The sequence below is a fragment of the Thalia democratica genome, chromosome 2 (assembly GCF_965202585.1).
Source record: "Thalia democratica chromosome 2, ktThaDemo2.hap1.1, whole genome shotgun sequence".
Classification (NCBI taxonomy): Eukaryota; Metazoa; Chordata; class Thaliacea; order Salpida; family Salpidae; genus Thalia; species Thalia democratica.
The window spans coordinates 49,919,174-49,944,727 of NC_139166.1; the positions used below are offsets into that span (position 1 = coordinate 49,919,174).

Sequence of the window (25,554 nt, forward strand, 5' to 3'; positions counted from 1 at the left end):
AATCTAGATTAAAAAATAAAAACGTAACATAAGTAAAATGGGTTAAACGATCGGGTTAGAAGTGATTGGGTTAGAAATGATCGGGTTTAAATGGGTTAGAAGTGATTGGGTTAGAAATGATCTTGTTAGAAATGATCGGGTTAGAAGTGATCGGGTTAGAAATGATCGGGTTAGAAATGATCGGGTTAGAAATGATCGGGTTAGAAGTGATCGGGTTAGAAATGATCGGGTTAGAAGTGATCGGGTTAGAAGTGATCGGGTTAGAAATGATCGGGTTAGAAGTGATCGGGTTAGAAATGATCGGGTTTGAAATGATCGGGTTAGAAGTGATCGGGTTAGAAATGATCGGGTTAGAAGTGATCGGGTTAGAAGTGATCGGGTTAGAAATGATCGGGTTAGAAGTGATCGGGTTAGAAGTGATCGGGTTAGAAGTGATCGGGTTAGAAGTGATCGAGTTAGAAATGATCGGGTTAGAAGTGATCGGGTTAAAAGTGATCGGGTTAGAAATGATAGCGGGTTAGAAATGATCGGCTCCCATAATATATACACGTATATTTCTAATTCTACCCCTTTATCCTTTACCCACTTAACTCAAAAAAAAAACAAAAAAATAATCAAAAAATTAAGAATAAATTGATTTAAAAAAATATAAAAAAGAAAATAAGAATAACTCTATTTATAATATAGGCAAATTAGTTGCAGATTTTTAAAACTTCCCTTTTGTAGCCCGTATTTAAGCTTTGTTATTAAGTTTTAGCTTAGGTAATGTTTCTAATTTTATATTTGTACACTAGTAATTTTTATAACAACATGTTTATTGCCCAATAAAAGTTGTTGTATTAGTAACACATATCTCCTCCCTTTTAGAAAACATTATTGTAACTTTAAAAAATAAAAAAATAAATTAAAAATTTAAAAACTAGAGATCTTACCTAAGAAGAATTACATAAGTATGCAAGATTTGTTAATTCAAAACAGGACACTTAAATATTATATGGAAAAGAAAAAAGGTTTAGATTGAATAAATGGAATTTGAAAATCATAGTATAAAAATATAGAAATTGGTATCTCTTCGGGCTATATTTTTCTAGGCGACTATGATTAGATTAATAAGAAAAAATTTACACAAGTTAAAAATAACTATTGAAAATATAAATTTAAGTGTTTGCTAATAAAAATCCTTGCAAAAAAGCTTCACTGGAATATATAATAATAACAAATTTTAACAGTACTCTTTCTTTACTAAAAAAAGTTAAAAAAAATTTGTTTATTCAGTGAAAAAATTAGATTGTACAAATATAGGTGTTATTCATTCAGTTGTAAAGTTATCTTGGAAAAAAAAACTAATGACATAATAAGTATATATTTAAGAACATATCTATGAAGTTTAAACTGTTTTTACAAAGATTTGTTTGCGGTAGAGTGCTTTTGGTAATGACTTTTACTTTGAAAAACCAAGTATAGGTTGTTTTTTTTTCAAGGAAAGTTCAGAAAATTTTAATCTTTTAGTAAGAATGGTTAAAAACAAACAAAATATCGGCTGTACATTTAACAACAAGTCTGAAAAAATTGAATTGTTTTTTTTGGAGTGCTTTGTTTAATAAAAAAAACCACTATGAATTTAGAACCAGAATACAATAGTTTCATTAATTTTAAACATTTAACAATATGCTTGAACAGTCTTAGTTACTACATAAGGAATTGATTGTTTTATTAACAGTCAAATGGTGCTAGTTTATGTTTTGAAATAATCACTGTACTTATTATTTAAGGAAATATTTGAATATTTATAAGTTCAAAATCAAATATCAAAAGTATCTAACATTGATCAAAATTCTGCAAAGTTTTAGTTGTTTATATGATTATTATTTGTAAACAAATCAGAGACATAGCTTATATTAAAATAGAAAATATACAAGTTATTATAGGGAAAGTTCAAAGAACTTAAATTTTAAAAAACATGAGGTTAGAAAAGAAGTAAAAGAGTTTAATTAAAAGTAAGCATTGAAAAAAATACCTAGAAAGTTTTAGTTGTTTGTATAAAGAATTTTTTTGCATAAATGTTAAGATTAACCTACTAACAGGGTTGCCACTTTACCTGGAAAAACCTTGAAAAACCTGGATTTTGACAATTTAGGCAAAAATAACCTGGAAAAACCTGGAATTTAAAAATTTTTTAAAATTTTCAGTATTAAAATTTCAATTTGACACAAAAAATCTATCATATAAATAAGATTTTTTTGTCATCATCAAAATATTTTTTTATTAAAAAACACATTTAAAGTAACTTTACAGCATCTTTTAAATGTTTTTGTACTATTTAACACAGTTTCTTTTATATAAATTAACTTGAAACTAAAAATACACCCAAAAATGTTTATTTTTAAAAACCTGGAAGAAATTAGGAAAACCTGGAAAAATTTTTGAAAAAACGAGTGGCAACCCTGCTACTAATTAAATTATAGGAGAATGTAGCCCTAAGAGACACTAATAAAATGAACAAATTAAAATTTTATATCTACAATCTTGTTTTGTATAAGGTACTTATAGAACATACATTATTAAGGTTCTACATGGTGGTCTGGAAAGCAGAAAAATGTATATTTTTAGTGACTAAAGAACTAAACAAAGAGCTATACATTGTTTGAAAAACAGGTTTTCTTCTTTTCAAAACTTTATATTTTCTATTTCGAGATTTATGAGAATTTATTTAAGTTTTTAAGTAGGGGTAGGGAGTACAACAAATTTTTTTGGTCATATTGTAATATTCATTTAAGTCCATATGATTTGGATGTGTTTTTGCTTCATTAAGAAATATCTGGAAAAATAATAGAAACAATTTTCAAAAAAAAAGTTTGCCGACCAAAAAACTAATTTCACCCCCAAAAATCACATACTTTTTGATTTTTAGACTTAAACAGTAATAAAATCACTTATACATGTCCTAGATTTAAAATTTATGTCTTAAATGAAAGCTTGTACTTGTTGACATATATTTAAAGACATATTAACTGCTTTTGATGTATTATGACGTCATAATCACCCTAAATGTGCAGAATTTGTCTTTAAAATTTAGGGGCAGGGAGTACAGCACATTTTTTTGGTCATATTGTAAAATTCAAATAAGTACATATGATTTGGATGTGTTTTTGCTTAGTTAAAAAGAATCTAAAGTAAATTTATAATTTTACAAAAAAAAAGTTGCTGCCCAAAAAAACTGATTTAAACCCCAAAAATCAGATATTTTTTGATTTTTAGACTTATCAGTCATAAAATTACTTATAAATTTTCTAGACTTACAATTGATATCTTAAATGAAAGATTATAATTAAAAGCATAAATTAAAAACATTACAACTGCTGTAACTAGTGTGCAAATAACAGAAAATTAAAAATAATACTTCATGATATTATGAAGTTTGAATGATTTGAAAAAAAAAATATCTGTTTAAAAATAGTTAAAACAGTACAATTGATTATTAAAAAAAACTTAAATAATTACATGTTTCAATATTTGATTTTTTTAGAAATGATTTTGAAACAATGGTTAGAATATCAGTATTAAAAATTACTGTTATTTGCTTTTGCTCTTTGTTAATGATATGTACCTGGAAGCTGATGGGATGTGTCCAAGATAATGAAAAAACTGTAATAAAGTATGAAAAAAGGTTATAACTTTATTACAAATTGTATAAAAAATTTATAAAAATATTACATATAAATATTAAATTATTATAAAGTATTGTATATGTATTTGTAAATGGTCAAAAAAAAAAAACTATAAGAGCAGCAATATTTTACTGTAATAAACAAGTGATAACTACTTTTATTATTATTGTAATATGTCACAAAGATATTTAAATACTTTTTAGTATTGATTTTTATGTAAACTTTTACTAAGAAGAGTTTTAGATTTTATTTTAGTTATGTGTAATAAATGTATATTAAAAGAATGTTTAGAGAATGAAAAACCTTATGATTTAAATTATCATGTTAAATATCTGAAAACAAATTACTTATGAATAATAGTTTTTTTGTTAACTCATATAAGATATTAAGCTCAAAATATTTATGCCTTAATGATTTACACTAGATTAGAGAAGAAAAAAAAAGCTCTTACAAGTTATGAAGTTAAACTAAATAATGTTTTTACAAACCATATTCCAAACTGAAAAAAAACTTAAACATCAAATTCTGTTGTTTATAAATAATATAATTCTAAAAAAAGGTATATAGATGTACCAAAACAAGCTGATCCAAACCAGCCTGAAATTGATGACAGTTGGTCCAAACACAAATTAGCTGTTGTTGTGCCATTTCGAGATCGCTTTGAAGAGTTGCAAGAATTTGTGCCTCACATGCACAAGTTTCTCAACAACCAGAAAATTCAACACTCGATATATGTGATCAATCAGGTTGATCATCTTAGGTTTGTTGATTTTGTTAACATAAGCTTTTTTTAATCTGTTGTATCTTATGGATAGTTAACAAAATTTAAGCTTCTTTTATTAAACTGTAAGTATTTAAACTAGGGGTGGGCAACGTAAATAATTGACGGCCGGATCCAAAAAAAAATTAGTCCTCAGCGGGTCGGAGCATTTTGAGTAAGTAATCTACCAGATTCAGTTGGAATTTTTTGTAGATGTGCATACTAATTTTAAAATATTATCCGGATCAGGCTTAATACTAATTTTAGACAAAGATCTGGATCCAAATGGAAACTAATTTCAAAAGATTTGGATCCGGCTGGATGCTAATTGATCGGTATTTCAGAATTTTGAATAAATTTATTAATTACCAAGGTTCTCAAGTATGAAATTTTACGTTATATTTATTAACCATTCATAATTCTATATCTATTATAACTCTGGACCGAATTAATAATAGTTAGTCTTATAAAAACAATAATTTACTTACTAAAAGTTACTTGAGCGTAACATTTCAAGCTGAAACATTAAAAAATTGTTAACTACTCGAAATTGTCTAAATTTGGCAATCCCTGGCTGGAGTTTACAAATATTATTAAGAAGTTAACTAACATTACAATATTAAACTACTACCATTTAATTTAAGTAAACTAATAAAGATTCATTACATAGTTTGGCACGTACAAATAATTCTGATATAATAAACAGTTTTACCATAAAAAGCAAAAAAATTAAAAGATGCCGATGAAACACTTAAGGTTGATAAATATATTAAAGTTGTTTTAATCTAGTTGCATGACGGTTTGGGCTAATCTGCAAGTGCACTGGAATACCGATTAGGTTTGAAATTAGCTTATCCTTGTTGATGTTTATGTTAGGCAATGTTTGTTTGCAAATGTATGAAGTCTAGAACAAAACAACTAGTTTCATGGTCATCTTTTGAAGTTGACAAACTTTGGCTTGTTCACTAATACATAAAATCTATCTAAAAATCTACTAAAACCAACAAAAATTATGTGTTGATTTAATTTTTTTATATCAACTTATTTACAAAACAGTTAAAGCTAGATAACAAAATGCTTTGGCTTAAAGTTTTAATACTTTTAGTTTCAAAATATCAAACAGTTCTGAACAACTTATGTAATTAAACTAAATTCTGTACTTTAAAAATAATGTTATCAAACATTGCATCTAAAATAGTTTTCAACAGTACTAACATAAAAAACGAAATATTAAAATAAAAAAATAGGTTGATTAATATTTTAAACAGGATAAACGTAAAAATTTAATAGACTTTCAGATTAAGAAAATATTACTAAATAAAAAACTAACACATAAAACTCACATAATATTTTAAATGTAAAGTATAAAGAGTTTAGCAAGAATAAGTACACGAAAAAGAAGTCAATGAGACATTTGTGGACCATCAAAGTTTTTAAGAAGTTGTTCAAAATCTTGAAGTATGTTTGAAGTAGGTATTCTCAGTAATGACTGCAGATTGGTATCAGTAAGATTTAAACGCAGCTAACTTTTGTTTATATTCATGGTTGAGAATGTTTGTACACAAGTATATCTAGACCCAAACAGAACAAGTAACTTCATTGCCATCTATTTTAAACTAACAAATTACTTATTAAGTAGGGCATAAAATCTGTCAACTCGTTCTGTTTTAAACTTTTCTTTTAGTGTACTGTCACATTGTAGTTCAATTAGTTCTAACTGTATATTACCAGACGCATTTTTGGTGTTAAACGTCAACGGTTATGAAACAATGTCAAATTCTTCACTTAGTTTTTGAAAGTCTGGAAAAAAGCGGCAAAACTCATTATTAAGTGAGACTGTGATATTATTATACTTTTTCATTGTCAACACTGATGGTTCTGTAGTCTTAAGTTTTGCGAAATGCGTAAAGTTGTTCTCATTAAGATGGCGAGAAAAAGGTTTAACTTTACTCTAAATCGCTTTACTACAAAGTACAATTCGTAGGCAAAAGTATCTTTCCCCAGCAGTTTGGTATTTAGCTCGTTTATATGCCCAAATAAGTCAACCATGAATGCTAAATCTGAAAGCCATTCCGTATGTTTGAACTGAGAAAAATCGTTTTGCTTACCTTTTATCTCTAAAAAAATTTGCGGTTTTAATTCTCTAACACAATTCAAAACTTTACGTAAAATCAACCAGCGTTCAGCTGTATGATATGGAGTATCATTTTGGTCAGAGTCAGAATTTTCTTGAAGCGTTTTAAATTGCCTGTGTTTAAGCCCTCTTGCTCTGTTAAGGTTAACTATCTTTACAACTGGATTTACTGTATGTTGCATATTATAAACTTTTTTACATAACACCTCCTTGTGTATTATGCAGTGTAAAAATATCAATTCCTTTCCGCAACCAACCTCTGCAACTTTATCACCAAGTCTTTTTAGCAAATCAACATTTTTTCCTGTTAATGCTGGACAGCCATCAGTAGTAACACTTACCATATTCTCCCATGATAAGTTCATTTTACAACTTACATTATCAACACATTAGTAAATATCTTTACCAGTAGTTGTGCCTTTCATTGACTCTATTGACAGCAATTCTTCTGTGATTTAAAAATTGCTTGAAATAGCTCGCACAAAGGCAAGCAGCTGTGCAGTGTTGCCACTGTCTGTACTCTAATCTAATTCCAATGAAAAATGCCAAAATGAAGGTACACGCATTTTAAACTGTAAAGTCAGATCTTTACCAATAGATTCAATGCGACGAGCAACTGTTCGTTTTGACAACTAACTCATTCAAACTTTATTCTGAACTGGGGATAGACTTGATCAGCTAGTCGAGCATACACTTTTTAAAAAACTCACCATCACTAAAAGGTTTACAATGTTTAGTAATGTTTGATGAAACCAAAAAAACTGGCGTGAGTGGAAGCTTCCTCGGCTGATTTACTTTTATTAAAAACATTCTGCTGTCTGGCTAGATTTTGTCAAGCTCTATTGCTCTAGCTTATAATTCAAAAGAGGTTTTGTACAAATTTTGTATAATTTACATTAGCTGGTCGGATTTAATATAAATTTTTAAAATGCTTAGCGGGCCGGATCATCCACTTGCAGGTCAGACCAATTTTGTCCGCGGGCCGGATTCCATTCAAATTTTAAAAAGGTTTGGGAGCTGGTCGTTTTCAATCTGCGGGCCGAATCCGGCCCGCGGTTTAACTATCCCGATTTACTTATAGTGTTACTTATACGCGCAATGCTGGTTATTATCTGACTCCGTGCGCGTTATAAGTATTTCTCGGTGATGTTATTTAAATGTTTAGATATGACTTAGCTAAGTTATTTAGCTAAGTCGACTTAATGAATTGCGAACTAAACTTAGACTATCTTTTAAGCTTAGTTTAATTAAATAGTTAGATTGTTAGAATGCTTAACTAATTGTATATAAGAAATCGAGTCTAGAAACACAAATTGTATTGAAATGAATATAAACTGCGATACATGATAACAAAATATACAAACAAGCTATTCCAATTTACAAGTTAATATAAAAAACAGTCGCCTTCGTACAAGAAGTACGAGGCGACCACAATCTTTTCAAACAATACACTATCAGTACAAAGGTAAAACTAGACTGACTAGAAACTCGCGTTTTACTCAACTTAAGCATTTTTTGAGAGAAAAGGAAGAAATAACAGCGATGCTGTTACATTCTCTCGACTTAAACCCGCTATTTCGGAGTTCACACTTATCTCTAAGAAAATATGGTCTTTAATTTTTTTTGAATTTGTAAAAAACATTAAAAAAAAACTTCTAATATAGAAGTATAAATGAAATATGACCGTCGACTATCGTCGACTTCTCTTGTTATTTGTAAAAAATATTATTTTTATTTGTAAGTGCTTTAAGTTTCGTAAATGACGCGTAGAATAAAAAAGTTTTAACAATTTACAAAAATGAAAAAATCTGAAAGAATTTTTAGAATTTTATTCGCCAGTAGTGCTCGCGAGTCGTTGTTTCCCGTAGACGCTATTCGTGCATTCTCGGTCTCCTCATCTGTACTCCACTCGGTCGCTTTGCTGATAGTGGATCAGATCTCTTTGTCACCTTCGCCGACTTGTTGACGACTTTCGATTTCTCGAGCCGTTTTCGTGCGAAGTTCAAAAAAAGTTTAAGCAAAAATATAAAGAAAATACTATTTCAAGTATTTTCAAGTACTTTTAAGTATGTTTATAAGAAACTTAAAAAACATTTATAGCTTCAGTTTAAACTAATTATTCGTTATAAAAACTTTTAGTATATTAAAAACATTTCACATTCAACATGAGTTAGTTGACAAAACAAACAATTATATTCATTTCAAAAGCTTAAACTTGTTTTCGTAAAAATATATAGCTCTTGAACTTTATACTAATTTATAAAACTTTAATATTCTAAGAAAGTTAAAAACAAAGTTGTTGTTAGCGTTTAAATGTTGAATAAGATATTTAATAGCTCAAATGACCTTATTAAAATTGTGTTTTTATAAGTAAGCTGAAGTGTATAACAACAAAAAACAAGGCAATAAACCTTCTTGACATCAATCACTAAGGTTACTATAGTACAACTGTAGATTAATAGTTCAAGTTTGAACATAAAATTGTTGTTAAAAAACAAATTGAAATAAAGCTTAACAAATTAAGGCAATTTTTTATATTAGTAAGAGCTCAAAATAAAATTTTAAGTTAAAGAATAAACTTTAAAAATACTCCTTCAATTTCTTATGACTCGATTTCGTCCTAAGCTTTGTTCAGAAAGCTTCTTAGACTAGTTGTCTGCCATAATTAAATAAAATAAATTACTATTTGGTGGTCTTAACTTTGCGTTTAAAAGTTCATTACTCTTTTGGTGGTTTTAACGTTTTGCTGTAAAAGTTAATTAACCGTAAAGTTTCAATAACATCTTAGTTTAATTTTTCAGCGGTGAAAAATAGCGTCTGAACAAAAACTCAAAGTTTTGCAACGGTTTCTGACGAGTATTTCGATTTTGATATGTTTAAAACGCCATCGGTGAAAAATGAACCAAAATAATTTTCGATTAGTTTTAAAAATGCGTGCGATAGTGTTTAAGAAATTTTCGATTTTAAAACGCCATTTGTGAGAAATAAGCCGAATTAAATCGTGGTTTGTTTTAAAAATCTGCTCTGAGCTAATTTCTAAAGGTTTTTTCTTATTCGCATTCGTTTTGCGTTTAGAGTAAGATGTTTTTTTTCGTAAGAATTCGCGATTAGTTTTAACATTTATTTTAGTATTGCCGTTTTGTGCCGTCGCTGCTGTGCTTTTGTTTAGAGAATGGGGCAACTTTCGTGCGTTTGCTTCTTTGCTGGACGTATTAACGCTGGAAGAAAAGTTTGTAGTCGCTGCTGTGCTTCCTTTTATGATTGGCTCTGTTTCTGCATCCTTATCTGATGGTGCAAGTAATGCTTGTGTTCTCACGGGTGGAGACGGCTCTTTGTAAGCCTCTATATCGGCCGTTGGCTTGAACTGTTCTGGCTTTGGCTGCGGTTTTCCAGCTTTTTGGGATTGCCCGACGTGGTATTGGCTATGATGGCTCTGATCGTTGCTGGCGGTCGTGGAGGTACTGGCTGCTGTGGCTCTGACTGTTGACTCTGGCCCTGTCGATTCTGGCTGCGGTTGCCTGGACCGTTGGGACTGCCCGTTTTGGTGCTAGTTGGCCTGGCTCTGATCTTTGGCTTTGGTCGTTGACTCTAGCCTTGGTGATTCTGGCCGTGGTTGCTCAGAACTTTGGTTCTTAATAGATATTTTTGTTGCATTACTTGACGAAGTACTGGTGACGTCATAATTTGGTATGGCGACAGCGCGATTGCGTTTTGATTCTCTAGCAGCTTCACTTCGATCGAGTGCGGCTCTTTCGGCTTCTAATTCGCGTAATTCTTGTAAGTATTTGGTTTGGGTGAATCAGACGAGGAAAACTCTGTTATTAATGTTTTATATTTGTCTTGTTTAAATTCCTCCCAGTCCCTATAAAATTGGCATCTATTAAGCCTAAAATAAAGTATATCCATGATACTATTAGATTTTGTTTAAAGTCTTAATAAAGTTTTAAACTAATTTTGGGTCACCACTACGAAAAGTAGAAAATAAAAAGAAGTTACGGACTTAAATAAGGTGCGTGTTACACAACTAGGGGTCATCATTTAACTATCCCGATTTACTTATAGTGTTACTTATACGCGCAATGCTGGTTATTATCTGACTCCGTGCGCGTTATAAGTATTTCTCGGTGATGTTATTTAAATGTTTAGATATGACTTAGCTAAGTTATTTAGCTAAGTCGACTTAATGAATTGCGAACTAAACTTAGACTATCTTTTAAGCTTAGTTTAATTAAATAGTTAGATTGTTAGAATGCTTAACTAATTGTATATAAGAAATCGAGTCTAGAAACACAAATTGTATTGAAATGAATATAAACTGCGATACATGATAACAAAATATACAAACAAGCTATTCCAATTTACAAGTTAATATAAAAAACAGTCGCCTTCGTACAAGAAGTACGAGGCGACCACAATCTTTTCAAACAATACACTATCAGTACAAAGGTAAAACTAGACTGACTAGAAACTCGCGTTTTACTCAACTTAAGCATTTTTTGAGAGAAAAGGAAGAAATAACAGCGATGCTGTTACAGCGGGCTGTACGTTTTCCACCCCTATTTTAAACTATAAAATTATCTTATATTTATGTAAACTTCATAGCAAAATTTTAACTAGGATATACATTTCTGAATAAATTGAAAATAAATTTTTATTGCAATAAACATTTTTTAACACAATTTTATGAGTTTTCTGTTGAATTTTATTTGCTTTTATCTTAATGATTTTGAAAATTTTACTTGCAGATTCAACAGAGCAGCGTTGATCAATATCGGTTATCTTTTAAGCAGGTCTACATGCGACTACATAGTAATGCATGATGTTGATCTGCTCCCACTAAATCCTAATCTGCTTTACAATTACCCTGAACAAGTAAACACTTCAATTGTTCTGTTTCTAAAAATAAACTCTAAATTGTTTAGTTTCTTACAATTATTTGTAAAGTAGAAGTTGATAAGTATGTATTATTTTTTTAAGATGTAACGTTAAAAGGCGTTAAATCTTGGAGATCCTGATAAGCTTAGCTTATCGGAATATATTAAAATTATAGTAATATATTAATTTATATATATATTTTTTGTTCTGAAATACTCGAAACTTGTATGTTATAATTATCATGGCAGTAGTTTTCTTTATATAAAGATTTTTATTTGAAAATTTAATATTCACTTAGGCTAGTTAAATTTTCTTCTTATTTTTTGATATTGTTTAGATACAATTTAGTGGCTACAAATACTCGGGAAAAATTTTACAAAACTTATCATTGACTCCAAATAAAAGTTTTAAATATTAACCTATGAGTTATTTTTACTGAAATTGAGATATAGTCAACTTTATATAGAAATCTTTTACATTTGTTAGGCAAATAATTTTATTTTTCAGTTTTTTCAAAAATTTGCAAGCTAGTCAAAAATTAAAATATATATATAAATTATAAGTTTTAAAAAGTTTTATTTGACTTGAATAAAAGTACATTTTCTTTTAAACCGTTGATTAAAAGAAACCTTAATCTAATTTGTACATTATTAAAAAAGTTAGATTGAAAAAGTTTTAAAATTATAACCACAGAGATATATTTATAATACTGGTTATGTTTATGGTCTTAAATATGTAGTCTCCAAGTACTTAAGCTAAACTGGCTGCTTTACTTAGGAGTAGCTTACAGTACTAAAGTTTTAAATATTGGTCTTACTTAAAGTAACTTATTCCTAAATTATGAATAAAACACACTTTGAATTAATGTTAAGTAGTTTATTATAAAACAATTATTATTAAAACTCAAAAAAAAAAAAACTGTATAAGTAAATAAAGAAATAATCTATTATAATACAATGCATGCAAAAATACTTACAATCTTGACAAAATAGTTGGTCGATTAAGAAATTCACTTAGATCGATGATTTTAGACGTATACTAGGTGTTCTGGTCGCTTGACAAAGTATAATTTATTCTTCTTTAGACAACCTATACTTCCTTCGATGTTAATTATACTTTAAGGCTTAACTTGTTGATACGTTGATCATCGACACACGGATTGCACCACAATTTAAAGCTGACGCGTATTTGAAAGACAACGCCGATATATACGCATCAGAAAGAAATTAACTCCTTCGAATAAACAATGTTGTTTTGAAAAATAGAGAATATTGATTTGAAAAAAGCCTGTTGCTGTTAATTGTTTCCGTTTTAAAATAAATTATTTCTACAAACTATTAACAGCATATGCCTTCGGCACAAAACCATTGCTTAAGTACTGTATAATAGAGTAGATTTTGATACTTTGGTATTTTTCACCCTTCTTAGCTTTATCCTTACTTAAAAAAACCTATTAACTTTTCTACTTTATTGTTACAAGATACTTCGATTTTCAAACAAAAAGTTAACACCAATTAACAGCTTATTTTTAAAAATAGTTGAATTAAGACTAAATTGTAAATATGTGTCTTACCCACACATATCGCCTTAATTGTGGTTTGGTAACCTCTATTTTTACACTATATTTTTGTCATAGTCAGCAAAATTTAAGAAACAAGTTCTTTTGGTTATCTTAAAAATTAAATGTCTTAAAATATATTTGGAAATCCTAGAATTTCTCAATAAATTCTCAAAATGCTTGTATTTTTTGACGCATAAAAGGAAATTATTGTAATTTTAAACAGTGACTTCCTAATTTATATTTAATTGAAATTTTTTATGCTTTTATTTTTGAAAAAAATATGTTTAATTACTACATATTTAAAAAAGATAGTTAATGTTATTATAAAATAAATGTTTCCAAAACTTGAAAATATTTTAGATTTCTGTTTAAGTACTTTTTTTAACAAACTTTTTAAATAAAATTAAACTTTACTTAAGTCTCAAGTAAACATAACAACTCACTTACTTAAGAATTCCTTACAGCTTACAAAATTAGAGTTTGTTAAACTTTCTTCATTTAAATAAAATATAAACTGTAACTGTTTTAAAAGACAAAATGAGAAGTAATTCTAGTATTGCGTTTAGTAATTATCAAATATTTTATTATTAAGTATAGATAAAAGCAAAGTTGCATTAAAAACAAAAGGAGTTTTTTTTTCCATAAACTTAATTTGACTACGACTAACTGTTTAGAAAAATATTTGCAACTCAAAAACTAACTAATTATTGAACAGAAACTTTATTTATTAAACATAACATATTCTAAAAAGTTTTTATCTTATACAAAGTTTCAAAGTTAAACATTAATAAGACTTTTGTTACTATATTATAGTTCGCTTTAACACTATACATATTTAAATTGTTTTAAATGGTTAAACTTAAATTGTTTAAAAAACATGATACTTTAAAGATTGTTTAAATAATATATTGTTAATTATATAGATTTTTTGATTCATCTATAACTCAGGGTTGCTAAAACATCTGAAATCCTGGAAAAACCTAGAATTTGTGAAATTTTAAATAAACCTAGAATTTCAAACAAAAGTCACTTAAAACTCGAATTTTTAAATAATTTTTACACTTTAATCGACAAAATTTCGATTTGACTAAAAAAATCTATCTTAATGATTAAAAAAAAATTGTATCATTATATTTTTTATATTAAAAAATAAATTTAAAGTAGCTTTACATAGTCTTTTCAATGTTGTTATACTAATTAAGACAGTTTTTACCTTAAACTTATTATCATACTAAAAATAGGCTCTAAAACTTGAATCTTTTAAAACCTGGAAGAAATCTCTCAAAATTTTTTGGCAACCCTGATAACTACTTAAATATTTTTTTCGTAGTTGATGTTTTATAATGGAAATTACCTCTTTACAAGATTTCTTAATTATAAATTTATTTAATTAATAAAGCTTGTTTTTTAATAGTTTGGACTTCCTGTTATATTATAAGACGACTTTAACAATGTAGTTTTGTACAATATAAAAAAGTAACTTCAAGTTTTTTAACAACTTATAAAGTTATTTACCGTTATATCACTATTAAAAATTGTATATAAACAAAAATTTTAGTTATTTATATTAACTTTTTATTTTCTGAAGGGGCCCTATCATTTAGCATCACCAGAATACCATCCACTTTACCACTACAAGGGTTACATTGGAGGGGTTCTAATGATGAACAACAGGGACTTTGAAAAGGTTTTATCTTACAATTATATTATTGAAAAAATCTGAAAATTTAAGTAAGATATAAAGCAGTATTTTTCAAAATTTTCTTTGCATAAGTTTACATTCAAAAAACACCGAGCTTATTAAACAGGGTTGTCTGTAAAACCTGGAGTCCTGGAAAAACCTTGAATTTGGCAATTTAGGCTAAAAAAACCTGGAATTTAAAACAATGTTTATATTTTAAGTAATAAAATTTTGATTTGACACGAAAATTCTATCATATGGATAAAAAAATTTGTTATCATCAAATTTTTTTTGTTAATATATACATTAAAAGTAACTTTACACTATCTTTTAAATGTTGTTATGCTATTTTACACTATTTTTAACCTTAAACTTTACTTTAAACTAAAAATAAACCCAAAAATGTCTACTCTCATAAACAAGGAAGAAATTCAGATAACCTGGAATAAATTTCTCAAAAACCAGTGGCAACCCTGTATATATTAAATTTAAAACAAACTGCTTAAACAACTGAAATCACATTTTTTTGTCACTGTAGTGCAACGGAATGTCCAATTTGTTTTGGGGATGGGGTAGAGAAGATGATGAGCTTTACAAAAGATTTAAAATGAACAACTTTAAAGTGAGAGTTGTTTTTATTCGTTTTCTGTTAAATTTATTTATTTGTTGTAATAGTTTGCTGATATTAAGTAGTTTGTGTAAGTTGGAATTTTTAAAATAACCTTTGTAAGAGCGTATATACTGTCTCAAAAAGTACTTCAAGACAATTTTCTTAAAAGTATACGACCTTGCAAAACAAAAAAAAAAGCCTATAGTTCAACCTTGTTAATAAACTGTGCTATATTACATTAAGTTATTAGCTTATAACAAAATAATTTTCATTATGTCTTGCTCAGGTAAATTAATTGTACATACAAAGTGGACACAACTTGTAAAAACAGAAAATGTTTCCAGGTGCAGAGACCCGCGGGACTGACGACAGGGTATGACACCTTCAAGCACATTCACGACAGGAGAAACAGACCTCGCGACTTCGATAGGTCCGATTACAAGGAAAAAATGGCAAGTTTACTTTTAATAAGGTTGAAGTATACACAATTTTTTGATAAACTTTTTTATAAATAAATGAAAGTTGAATATAGAGTTTTTAGTTCATTTTAAGAAAAAATCAGTAATAACTGTAACTTCCTTATATTATCCAGTAAAAAAACATCATTCTTATTTGATTTTTAAGTCCTGAAAAGTTTATTCATTTCCAGAAAGTGGTCGACGGGGGTCGCACGGGAATCAGCAACGTCGAGTACACGCACCTGAGCACTCGTGACGTCACAATAGACGGACACCACGTGACCTTCGTCAACGTGCAGCTGCACTGCGGCGAAACTGAAGTGAAGTTTTGCGAGAGGCCGGCCAATCAGAAGCCGCCTCCCGCCATCGTGGTGAAGAACGAGGAGAAGATGAGGTTGAGGAGGAAACAAGAGGCTTGAAAAGGTGAAGATTTTATATTTAATTCATTCTGCAAGGAATGGTTTTAAAAGTGCTTTTAGAACTAAAAGTTCTTCAATAAAATGTTTAAAAAGTCATGAAAGTTGTTGTTAGTCAAGAGATTAGTTAAAATGTTGGTTTAAGTTGCAATGATGTTGATAAGTTGATTTTTTTTGCCATTTACTTGTGTATTGATTCGCTTTTGTTTAAGTTTGTTCATTCGATTTATGTTTTTAATAGATATTTTACATCAACTAGGTTAAAGTTTTCAACACTCATGCATTTTCCATTAAGTTTTGCCACTTAATTAAATATCAGGGTTGCTAGATATATTTTGTATTTTAATTTGCACAATATAAGTTAGAATCAGGGTTGCAAAAAACTCGAATCTTGTAAAAACCTGGAATTTGACAATTTAGGCTAAAATACCTGGAGAAACCTTGAATTTTGAACAAAAATAATTAAAAAACATTGAGTTTTAAACAATTTTTACATGTTTATAAAATTTACTGATAGTTCGTTATATGAATGAACTTAATTTATCATAACTATAAAGTTTTATGTGGTGAAATCAAGTTATTTTATTTATGTCTTTAAGACTTAAAGACTTTATTAGCTTTACTAGATACTGTTAATCAATATTCGCTTGCATTTCCAATTAAAATTATTCTAGACAGTTTCAGATATTTTAACTTAATATCTAACTATGCTTTCTAGCTTTTTTAAATTATTTTTTACCTTTATTGTTTTTGCAGTTTTTATAACTAAACTTATTATATATCATAAATTACTAGTTCTAAATATTTCTATACATCTAGTAATTGCCATTTTTTCAATTTTTCAAATTATTTTAATAATTTTTGATCAACGAGTACAACTTTTGCAGTTGTAATGGTTTTATTTATTTTTTATTTTGTTAATTATTCTCACAAATTAATAATTTAATATAAGTGAATGTAAATTAAATCTCTTATTTTTAGCTATTTTTGAAAGCTGAAATAGTTTATTTAGTAAAAATGAAATGCATTAAAAAATGTTATAACTGATTTAAATAATTTGAAATCAATCTAATGTGATATCAAGTAGCTACTAAATAAAAATCATAGTAGTTTAATTAGTACTTAGTAAATATATTTGCACTACTTTTTACCATTTGAAAGTAAGTATTTCTGTACTTCAATATATATGATGCACACAATTCTACTTTTTTTTTTTGAATTTTACTACCATCAATTAATTTAATCTTTGTACTTAAGATTAGCTTTAAATTTTTTTATAAAAAACTTTATTACATAATAGTTCCTGTTTCGTTTTTTTAATTTTTTTAGCAAGCAAAGACATATAAAATTCCTGCTTACTTTAAAAGTTATTTATTTTTATGTAAAAGTTATTTCATTTTTAATCTGTTTAATATTATATTCGTTTATTTTTTTTCACTGTATTACGTACAGTACATACTAAATATTCACAATCACGTTTGTAAGACTTTTTGTTAAGCATTTATAAGAATACATATGTATATATTAAATAGTTAAAATTAGAGATCTACCAAATCCACTTTTTAGGATCCGGCCGGTTCCAGATCTTTTTTCTAAGTTAAGGTCTAGCCGGAACCTAAATGTTTTATGTATTTTCAATAGAGAACAAACTTATAAAACTTAATTATTATAATACCATTAATTAGTAAAAATTATTTAATACAAATATTTTGTAAAAAAAAAACACTATGTTATTTTTAGTATATTACTAAATGTTGTATTTGTTTGTACTAAATATTGTATTTTAAGACTAGGAAAAAGAACGGTGTAAAAAAAAAAAATCGACCTAAACGAAATTTCAGTTCAAATATTAAATTTCAAGCTACTTATACGATTATACTTGAATTTTGTACCTTTTATGACGTAAAATAAAAAGAAACTAAATGTAACGATGCTTTAAAAAATAACGATTTTTATCTATTTTAATTATGTTAAGCTTTACATTATACTTTTATTTATAAAAGTTCGAACTATAAGCAGGGTTGCCACAGACTCCGGAAACTCAGGGTATTTTCAAGTTGTATAAAATCTCAGGGAAATTCAGGGAATTTTGATTCTCTTTTTTTAACTCAGGGCAGTTTTGGTTTTTTCTATTATTTTTTAAAAAATCTCAGGGTAATTTTTTTCTAGATCTAGAATGAGGTTTAGTTAATCCAGTTTCAATATTTTTTCAAAAAGTTAATTTTATTCATTTTTGTGGTTATTTATAAATTTTTTAGCGTTGCGGCAAGTTCTTCAATATTCTTAGAATTAACATGAATTTTTTTTTTTAGGATTTGAAAAAAAACTCAGGGAAGTTTAAGGTTACTCAGGGAAGTTTCTGGTCACTCAGAGAACATTTTTTGACTCAAAGAGTGGCAATCCTGTATAAGATGAACAATAACTTCTTTAGCAAACTGTTTATGTTTACAAATATAAAATAATGTAATTTAGTAAATTACATTTACCCATATCAACGCCATTAAGCTACAAAGTAACCTATTCTTGTTTATTCAAGTTGTTATGAAGATATAAAAGTTTTTCACCAGTTTTTGAAAGCAATCGATTTCGCTTTTGTTCGTACAAGTTATAGATAAACTTTCAGAATAAACAGAAGACGGTGGTGCCGAAAGATACGTTCTTGCAAACCTGGCAAGATGTGTGTATTTTTTCTTGTTCGAGTTTCACCAAAAAATACTTCAGCTTCTTTAATTTCTTCAGGAGATAAATTTTTTCAGCCAAGAAAAACTTAACTTCTGTCTCAATCTCTTGATCAACTGAATCTTGTTGCTCACTTTCGTGAGTGTTGCACTTATTTTCAATTTAATTGCAGAATAGTACAAAAAAATTTGGGAACATCTTTTCTAGGTAGTTGAGATTTAGGTTTATTAGGCGGTACTAGAGGAACTTGACCAGTCTCACGACAACTATGATTGTTTTACTTTTGATTTTAGTAGCCTTATAATCTTCCATTTGAGATTAACAGGGAAGTTGTCAAGTCGATACCGTGGATCAACAGCTATTGTAAGTAAAAACAAGTCGATACCGAGGACCAACAGCTGTTGTAAGTAAAAACAAGTCGTTATCATGAAGGTACTGTTATTAGTTGTATAAAACCTTCTTTCTAAAGCCAATTCTATATTTTCTGCGAAGTTTGTAGAACTACTTTGACCTGGTGGACTATAAGCTTTGTGATTAAAAACTTATTTAGTACTGCTGCATGCTTAACACTTAACATAAATGCGTTGTTTTACTACACTGCTGAGTTACTATGTAAAAAAGTTTGAGCTGCTCATTAAGGAGGCTAAAAAGTTTCCATTCATCTGCTTTAAGAATATTTTCGGGTTTAAATTTGTTGTTAGCCACGTAGTTTTAGACACTGATTTTTAATTTTTCTACTCTTTTTCAGCATAAGGTAGGTTGAGTTCCACATTGTTTCAACATCTTGCACAAGTAGCAAGATTTTTTGCATTGACACTGATAAACCTAAAGTGACCTGGATTTTTTTATTTTTTTGCACGCTGTAGAAGAATGATTAAAGTGGCCAACAGTTTGACGGGCCTCGGCTATTAACGCACTTATGGAATTATCTGAAAACAGTGAATCTTTAACTATCAGTTGATGCGTGTGAATGAAACAGGGTGCTGAAGAGGATTCCATGAACAACTAACCAACCTTCATGTTAAATAAATTGTCGCGCAGAAAATTTTGTTGAAATATTGTTGTCTCTTAAAGTTTTAGTAACCAACTATTAAATGAGCTGTACTTCTAGAGTTTTAATTTTTTAAATACAATTAAATGAGAATAAAATACTTAAATTAAAACCGTAAAGACTTCTAACAAATTGAAACACACCAAAATTCAAATACATGTTTTATATCAACATTTAAAAGTTCTTGTGCACGTTAACACGTTAAAACAACTTGTGTGTTTTATATTAACAAAAGAAAATATTTTAAGTTTATAAGTAGAACTAAACTATAGAGTTAGTAGAAGAATCTAATCAACAAGAAACTAAAAATTCACTATTTTTACTCTAATGGAAGTATGTACCTGTATTTTTACAACAATTAATTGAACTACTTAAGTAGTTTGTTTCGCTTGACAAGTTTTATTTAAATATAATTATTTAAAATACAATAATATAAGTTTATAAAACTGAAAGAAGCTGATCGAGTAAAACAAAGTCTTTTCAAACTAACTGGATCCGGAACCGGCAAAATCTCAGCTAGGATCCGGCCGGATCCGGTTCCGATTCTTTTTTTTAAGTTAGGATCCGGTCGGTTCAGGATCCAGTCAAAAATAGTTGGGTCCGGATCTTAGTTCCGGTAGATCACTAGTTAAAATATGATTAAAAAGTACTACATTTTTGTACTGAAATTATATTATTTAGTAACAGACTAGAATAGTTTAACATTAATACTTGTTACGTAACTGTCTTTGTTTAAGTTTTAATCTGTTAGTAAATTAAATTTTATCTGATTAATCTAGTAAACAATCTATTTTTTCTGCTTAGAAATGCACAATTGTTTTAAAAACAAATGGTAGATAGATTTATAACAAAAGGGTAAACACACTAATTTAGTTTACGTACTAGTTTAAAGCACTGTTTTCAAGTTATCTAAAGTTGTGTGCTGTAAAATTACTAAAGTTTCATTCACTTTTGACAACTTACTGTGCTTACTGTACTACTTTAACTAGTTTATTGTAATTTAAGTATTTTGTTTGATAAATGTTTTGTTAAGATTCTTATTAATAATCAAAATTCCTTAAAAAAAAAAAAGTAATATATATTTATTTTCGAAATGCTTTAATTAATTCACAACATTTTTTTGCTTTTCAAAACATTATTTAAAATGATAATTCGAATAATCACAGGTTAAAATTTCGAAAAGTAGTGCTTTAAATAATAAATACTTAAGTTTTATTAATTCTTTTGATTATTACTTTATATTTTTCAATACTAAATAAAAAGATTCAGTAGTATGGCCTGTTTTTTATTCTTCTGTTTAGAAAAGTAAGTAAAAAAGTTATAGTTAAAAGCACCTTTTTTACATAGACCATAAATCTAAAAATTTTTACGACAAATTATAAGACTTTTCATTAATAAATTATTATGTTCTAGTTTAAAACTAATTAAATCAATTTATCTTCACAAACTTTATTTTAGTCGTTTTTGAAATAAGTAAATAATACTCTTTATTTATTTTATGTAATGTCGATAAAAATAAAAAAGTTGTATAAAGAAGTTTTCAAAAGAAATACTTTTTGCCCAAGTAACACACTTTCTGTTGAAAAAAAGTTTACAAAATTTCTGATTATAAATCGAAAACAAAGTTTTAAGTATGGTTCTAAAGACAAAATTGAAAGATTTGGTATAAAAAAACATCTTTTCTTTCAAATCAAGACAAAAAATCTATAAAGTCCTGCTTATACATAATTAAACTGCAACAAGTTTAACTAAAATATTTTTTTAACGGCTATCCAAGGCAACTTAACGCAGGCATACCTGCTTTCTGCTATCTCGCAAGGTTCTTGCGACCACTTCTCATTTTCCGTATCGTAACAATAAACAACCTTTATGTTTCGACGATTGAAAGCAAATATTTTCGTTCCAATACTAACGGCCGCAGAAAAGCCTTCAAAGTTTTTGCAAATTGACCGCGAATTCACCACTTTGATGCAAAAAAAAAATTTCAGAAAAAGCGTCAAAGACCTCGGCAGGCGGTGTTGCATCCCAAAGGACTCCTGCTACCACAGAGAGCTAAATTCCCATGGCGACTGACGCGTGCCCCAGTCTGACGTCATTAATGTCGGTCGACCAAGAGTCGCTGACGTGATTGTAAACTTCAACAGATTTTCCTGACGTTAAACCGCGCAGGCAGCCAACGATCTTTTGAACATCTTACTAGCAACTTCTTTCCACATTCCGTTCTTTGGGGTGAACCAAACAAAAGTGTCGGTCTTTTTTTCTTGACTGCGATCGTCTTCCACTACACCTCCGACAATATAAATTTCGCCCACCAGAGAAACTAAGAGCGCTTGTAACACATTTCAGCTGCGGTTTTGCGCTTGTTTGCGGCAAATGAGTAAATTTTAACTTTGTCGGCGTACTCGGAAGAAGCGTTGTGACCGCCGAAAATGAAAACTTCGTCATTCAAATAAACGGCTACGGGCTCCCTCCTCTATGCGACACAGTCAAGATTTGCATGATAACTTAAATTCCTTCCATCAACTAGCTTTATGTTTCTGATATAACTTTTAATTTCTAATTTGACAACTCCTTAAAGTAAAACGTTGAACAATTTTCCGTCGTAATATCGGCTTGTAAAAGTTTTGCAAGATTTGTGCAAGATGTAATTTTATTTTTTCTGTGAAACATCGTTCAACAGCGCAAGTGACTCTTTAGTTTTAAATAATGATGATAGCTTGTTTGAAATATTTTCTAAAGCAAACTTGGACAGTAAAGGAAAACGAAAAAAAGCAAAAATAAAAATACATATTTCTAACTCCGATTAAATATGCACACTTGAGTTTGAAAATATTTTATCTATGAGGTTGAAGTCAAGTTGTAAGTAATTGTTAGTTTCAACAAACATTTCAAAACAATGGCCTATTTAAATGAATGCCACTTTAGCGACGGCTGGTGCACGAAAACAGTCAGAAAATTAATAACATATAGCAACGTTATCAAAATTTTTCTTTCTTATTATGTAGTTGCATTTCTTTAAGTTCAATATTATCGTAGAGTATGATTTATTTTGCTCTTACAAACCCAACTTACACTGGTAATCGCTTTGTATAACGAAATCTGAAATAATTTAGTTTTTGTATTCAAAGTGATACCATTTTCAGCACTTAGTTTAGTAGTGTTTTACTTTTTATTTGTTGTACCTAAAACAGTTTTTAGAAGTACTATGAACTAGTCAATGTAAGTTTTACATTTTTCTTCAATAAACTTTAATTTGTTTTTTGTTTATAAAGTTCAAAATTTTTTGTTTTTTATACTATTATACATTATTAATCAATTATAGACAAAATAACAGTTTTAAGAACATTTTTTATAACTTAGTAATATAAAAAAATAGAAAACACTAAAGTAGTTTTTTAACTACTTTTTATAAAAAAATGTGTTAATAAAAAATATTAGACCTAGTAGTGTAAAGTTTTTAAAATCTTTCAGAGCTTTTTTATCCCAAAAGCAACTACTCTTCGATAGCGGTACAAAAAACCTATCTTTGATAGGTTTAACATTATTGTTACGGATTGCTAAGCATTGATCTTCAACAGTTTTGCCTCTGAGTTCCTTCGTTTTTAGATGTTTCTCTTCCAACAGAATTTGATGATGTTTTGGTTTAGTTATAGTCATTGTATCACAAACAATTTTAAAAAGTGTATGTCAGAACGTTTCCAAAGAAGAAATTAAATATCATTTTTTCAACTCTTTACTTGACAATAAAAAGCATTGCTTTCATTGAAAAACTGAACTTAATATTTTTATTTAACGTTAGTTTGAAACCTTAAAAAAAATTAAAAATATTTATTAAAGTTCATTTAAATGTTTAATAGTTTTGTTTTGTTTTATAAACACAGATAAAAGTTCAATAAAACTCTGGACATGTTAGGATAATAAAAATATAAATTAGTCTAGCAGTTTTTACTCTATGAAGAAATAGAAAACATAGCTTTTAAATTCAACAAATAAAAGTGTAACTAACAATGTCTACAGTTTTACATTCTTTAAAGCAAAAACGCCAGCCTGAATTTTGTTTAGGTTTTAGCAGTAGGTGTCAAATAAAATACTCTTTACCAAGCTCAACAAAAGCTCGAGTTTTTAAATTGGGTTAAAAAATTCAAACAGTCACGAGTTAGCCCAGGGGCGTGTCTAGGTTTTTTCAAGATTTTTTTTAATTAGCAATAAATTTGCAATAAGTTGTTAGACAGAAATTAAAAATTTAATACTAAAAATTTAATCAAATATACAATCAAAAATTAGTACTGTTCGATTAACTTCTCGCAAAATATTTACAAACTACTTTGAAAACGTTGCCTTATTTTATTTAGATTTTTTTCAATTTTGTATTCTAAACTTATACCTTTAACTTTCATAATTACAACTGTTTTGATGAAATTAAATAATTGCTAAATTTTTCTGATTAAAGTTTACTAATTAACTGTTCTAGACAAAACGGTAAAAGGTATCCGTGGTGTACAACCGATAACCGAAAGGTTTTTCGTGCACCAGGTTATTTTGAGCGTCTCTTTTTGTCATCAAGTAAACAAATAATAATTTAGCTACAGTTAACAAATAATAAACTTTTTTAATAATAATTAGTCATTTCATAATGGTTTTTATAATGTTGCGTGAATAGTTCCATTCTTTAAAAGAAAAAAATACAGACTTGTTTTTTTTGTAGTAAGTGTTAATGAATAAAAAAAAAACTATTAACCAAGTTTAAATACCGAAAAAAAATATCAATTTAAAACTAGCAGGAGATATGATAGAAGATTCAATATAGCCCTAGTTTTACATAGAAAATTAAATTAAGAATTTTAAAATAGCCTGAAGAAGTCTTAACTGGCTAGAGTTGATGAGTAAATTTTAAATTATAGCCAACGATCCAGAATTACCTGTTTAGAATGAACCGAGCATAATGAATACTTTCTGTTGAATTACCTTATTATTTTTTTTCTGCATAAATACGTTTAAGTACAGGCTTCTTTACAGGAATTGTTTTGTTTCCTAAGAATTAATTCATGATTTAAGCTTAGCTGACTTAATGAATTACCTGTTTTTTAAAATTCAGATGAAAAATTCAATAGCAAACATTTTATCAAAAAGATAAGTTGAGAAATACCAGTTGTTTTCTAATATAAAATTATCAGTACACCCTATATAAAACTTATCTTAACATACTTACTAATAGAATTTTAAGTTAGAAGTTTCACTATAAATTATTTAAAACCTAGGACTACACTTGTAAGAACTAATTTAACACAGATTTCTTTTACAGCCTGAGATGTTACTCTTAGCTCGCTTAGTCACAACTATTTCTATTGAAAGGCCTATGCTAAACTAATGTTTTATTTTTAAACTTTAACTTTTAATCGCTGTAAAAGCGCATAAAATTAAAGTAGAATTCATTTAAAAAAGTTTTAGCACATACAAAATACTAAAAATTTCGTTAAATTTTTTATAACATAGTTTAAATCCAGACATTATTTTGTTTTATAAAGAAATACCTGACAAACTTAAAGTTTTGTAGATTGGAACATTTGTACATTATGTCTAGAAGAGCTAATATAATTTTACAAGTTAAATTTAGTCTGAAGCTTTACTTACATAAATTAAATTCTAAAATGCTAAATATAG

The 25,554-nt window shown here is 28.1% G+C and overlaps 1 protein-coding gene across 1 annotated transcript in view; it reads left to right on the forward strand.

The window, feature by feature from the left end:
- The window catches only part of LOC145828656 (uncharacterized), a 29,709-nt gene extending 10,006 nt beyond the window's left edge, over window positions 1-19,703 (forward strand). Inside the window, exons 4-11 of the mRNA XM_082936412.1 lie at window positions 3,527-3,667; window positions 4,228-4,428; window positions 11,308-11,434; window positions 14,587-14,685; window positions 15,218-15,301; window positions 15,634-15,741; window positions 15,939-16,170; window positions 19,591-19,703. Coding sequence (XP_082792538.1) covers window positions 3,527-3,667; window positions 4,228-4,428; window positions 11,308-11,434; window positions 14,587-14,685; window positions 15,218-15,301; window positions 15,634-15,741; window positions 15,939-16,166 — 988 coding nt within the window. The 3' untranslated portion in view covers window positions 16,167-16,170; window positions 19,591-19,703. The remainder of the gene's footprint in view (window positions 1-3,526; window positions 3,668-4,227; window positions 4,429-11,307; window positions 11,435-14,586; window positions 14,686-15,217; window positions 15,302-15,633; window positions 15,742-15,938; window positions 16,171-19,590) is intronic.
- Window positions 19,704-25,554: the final 5,851 nt, after the last annotated feature.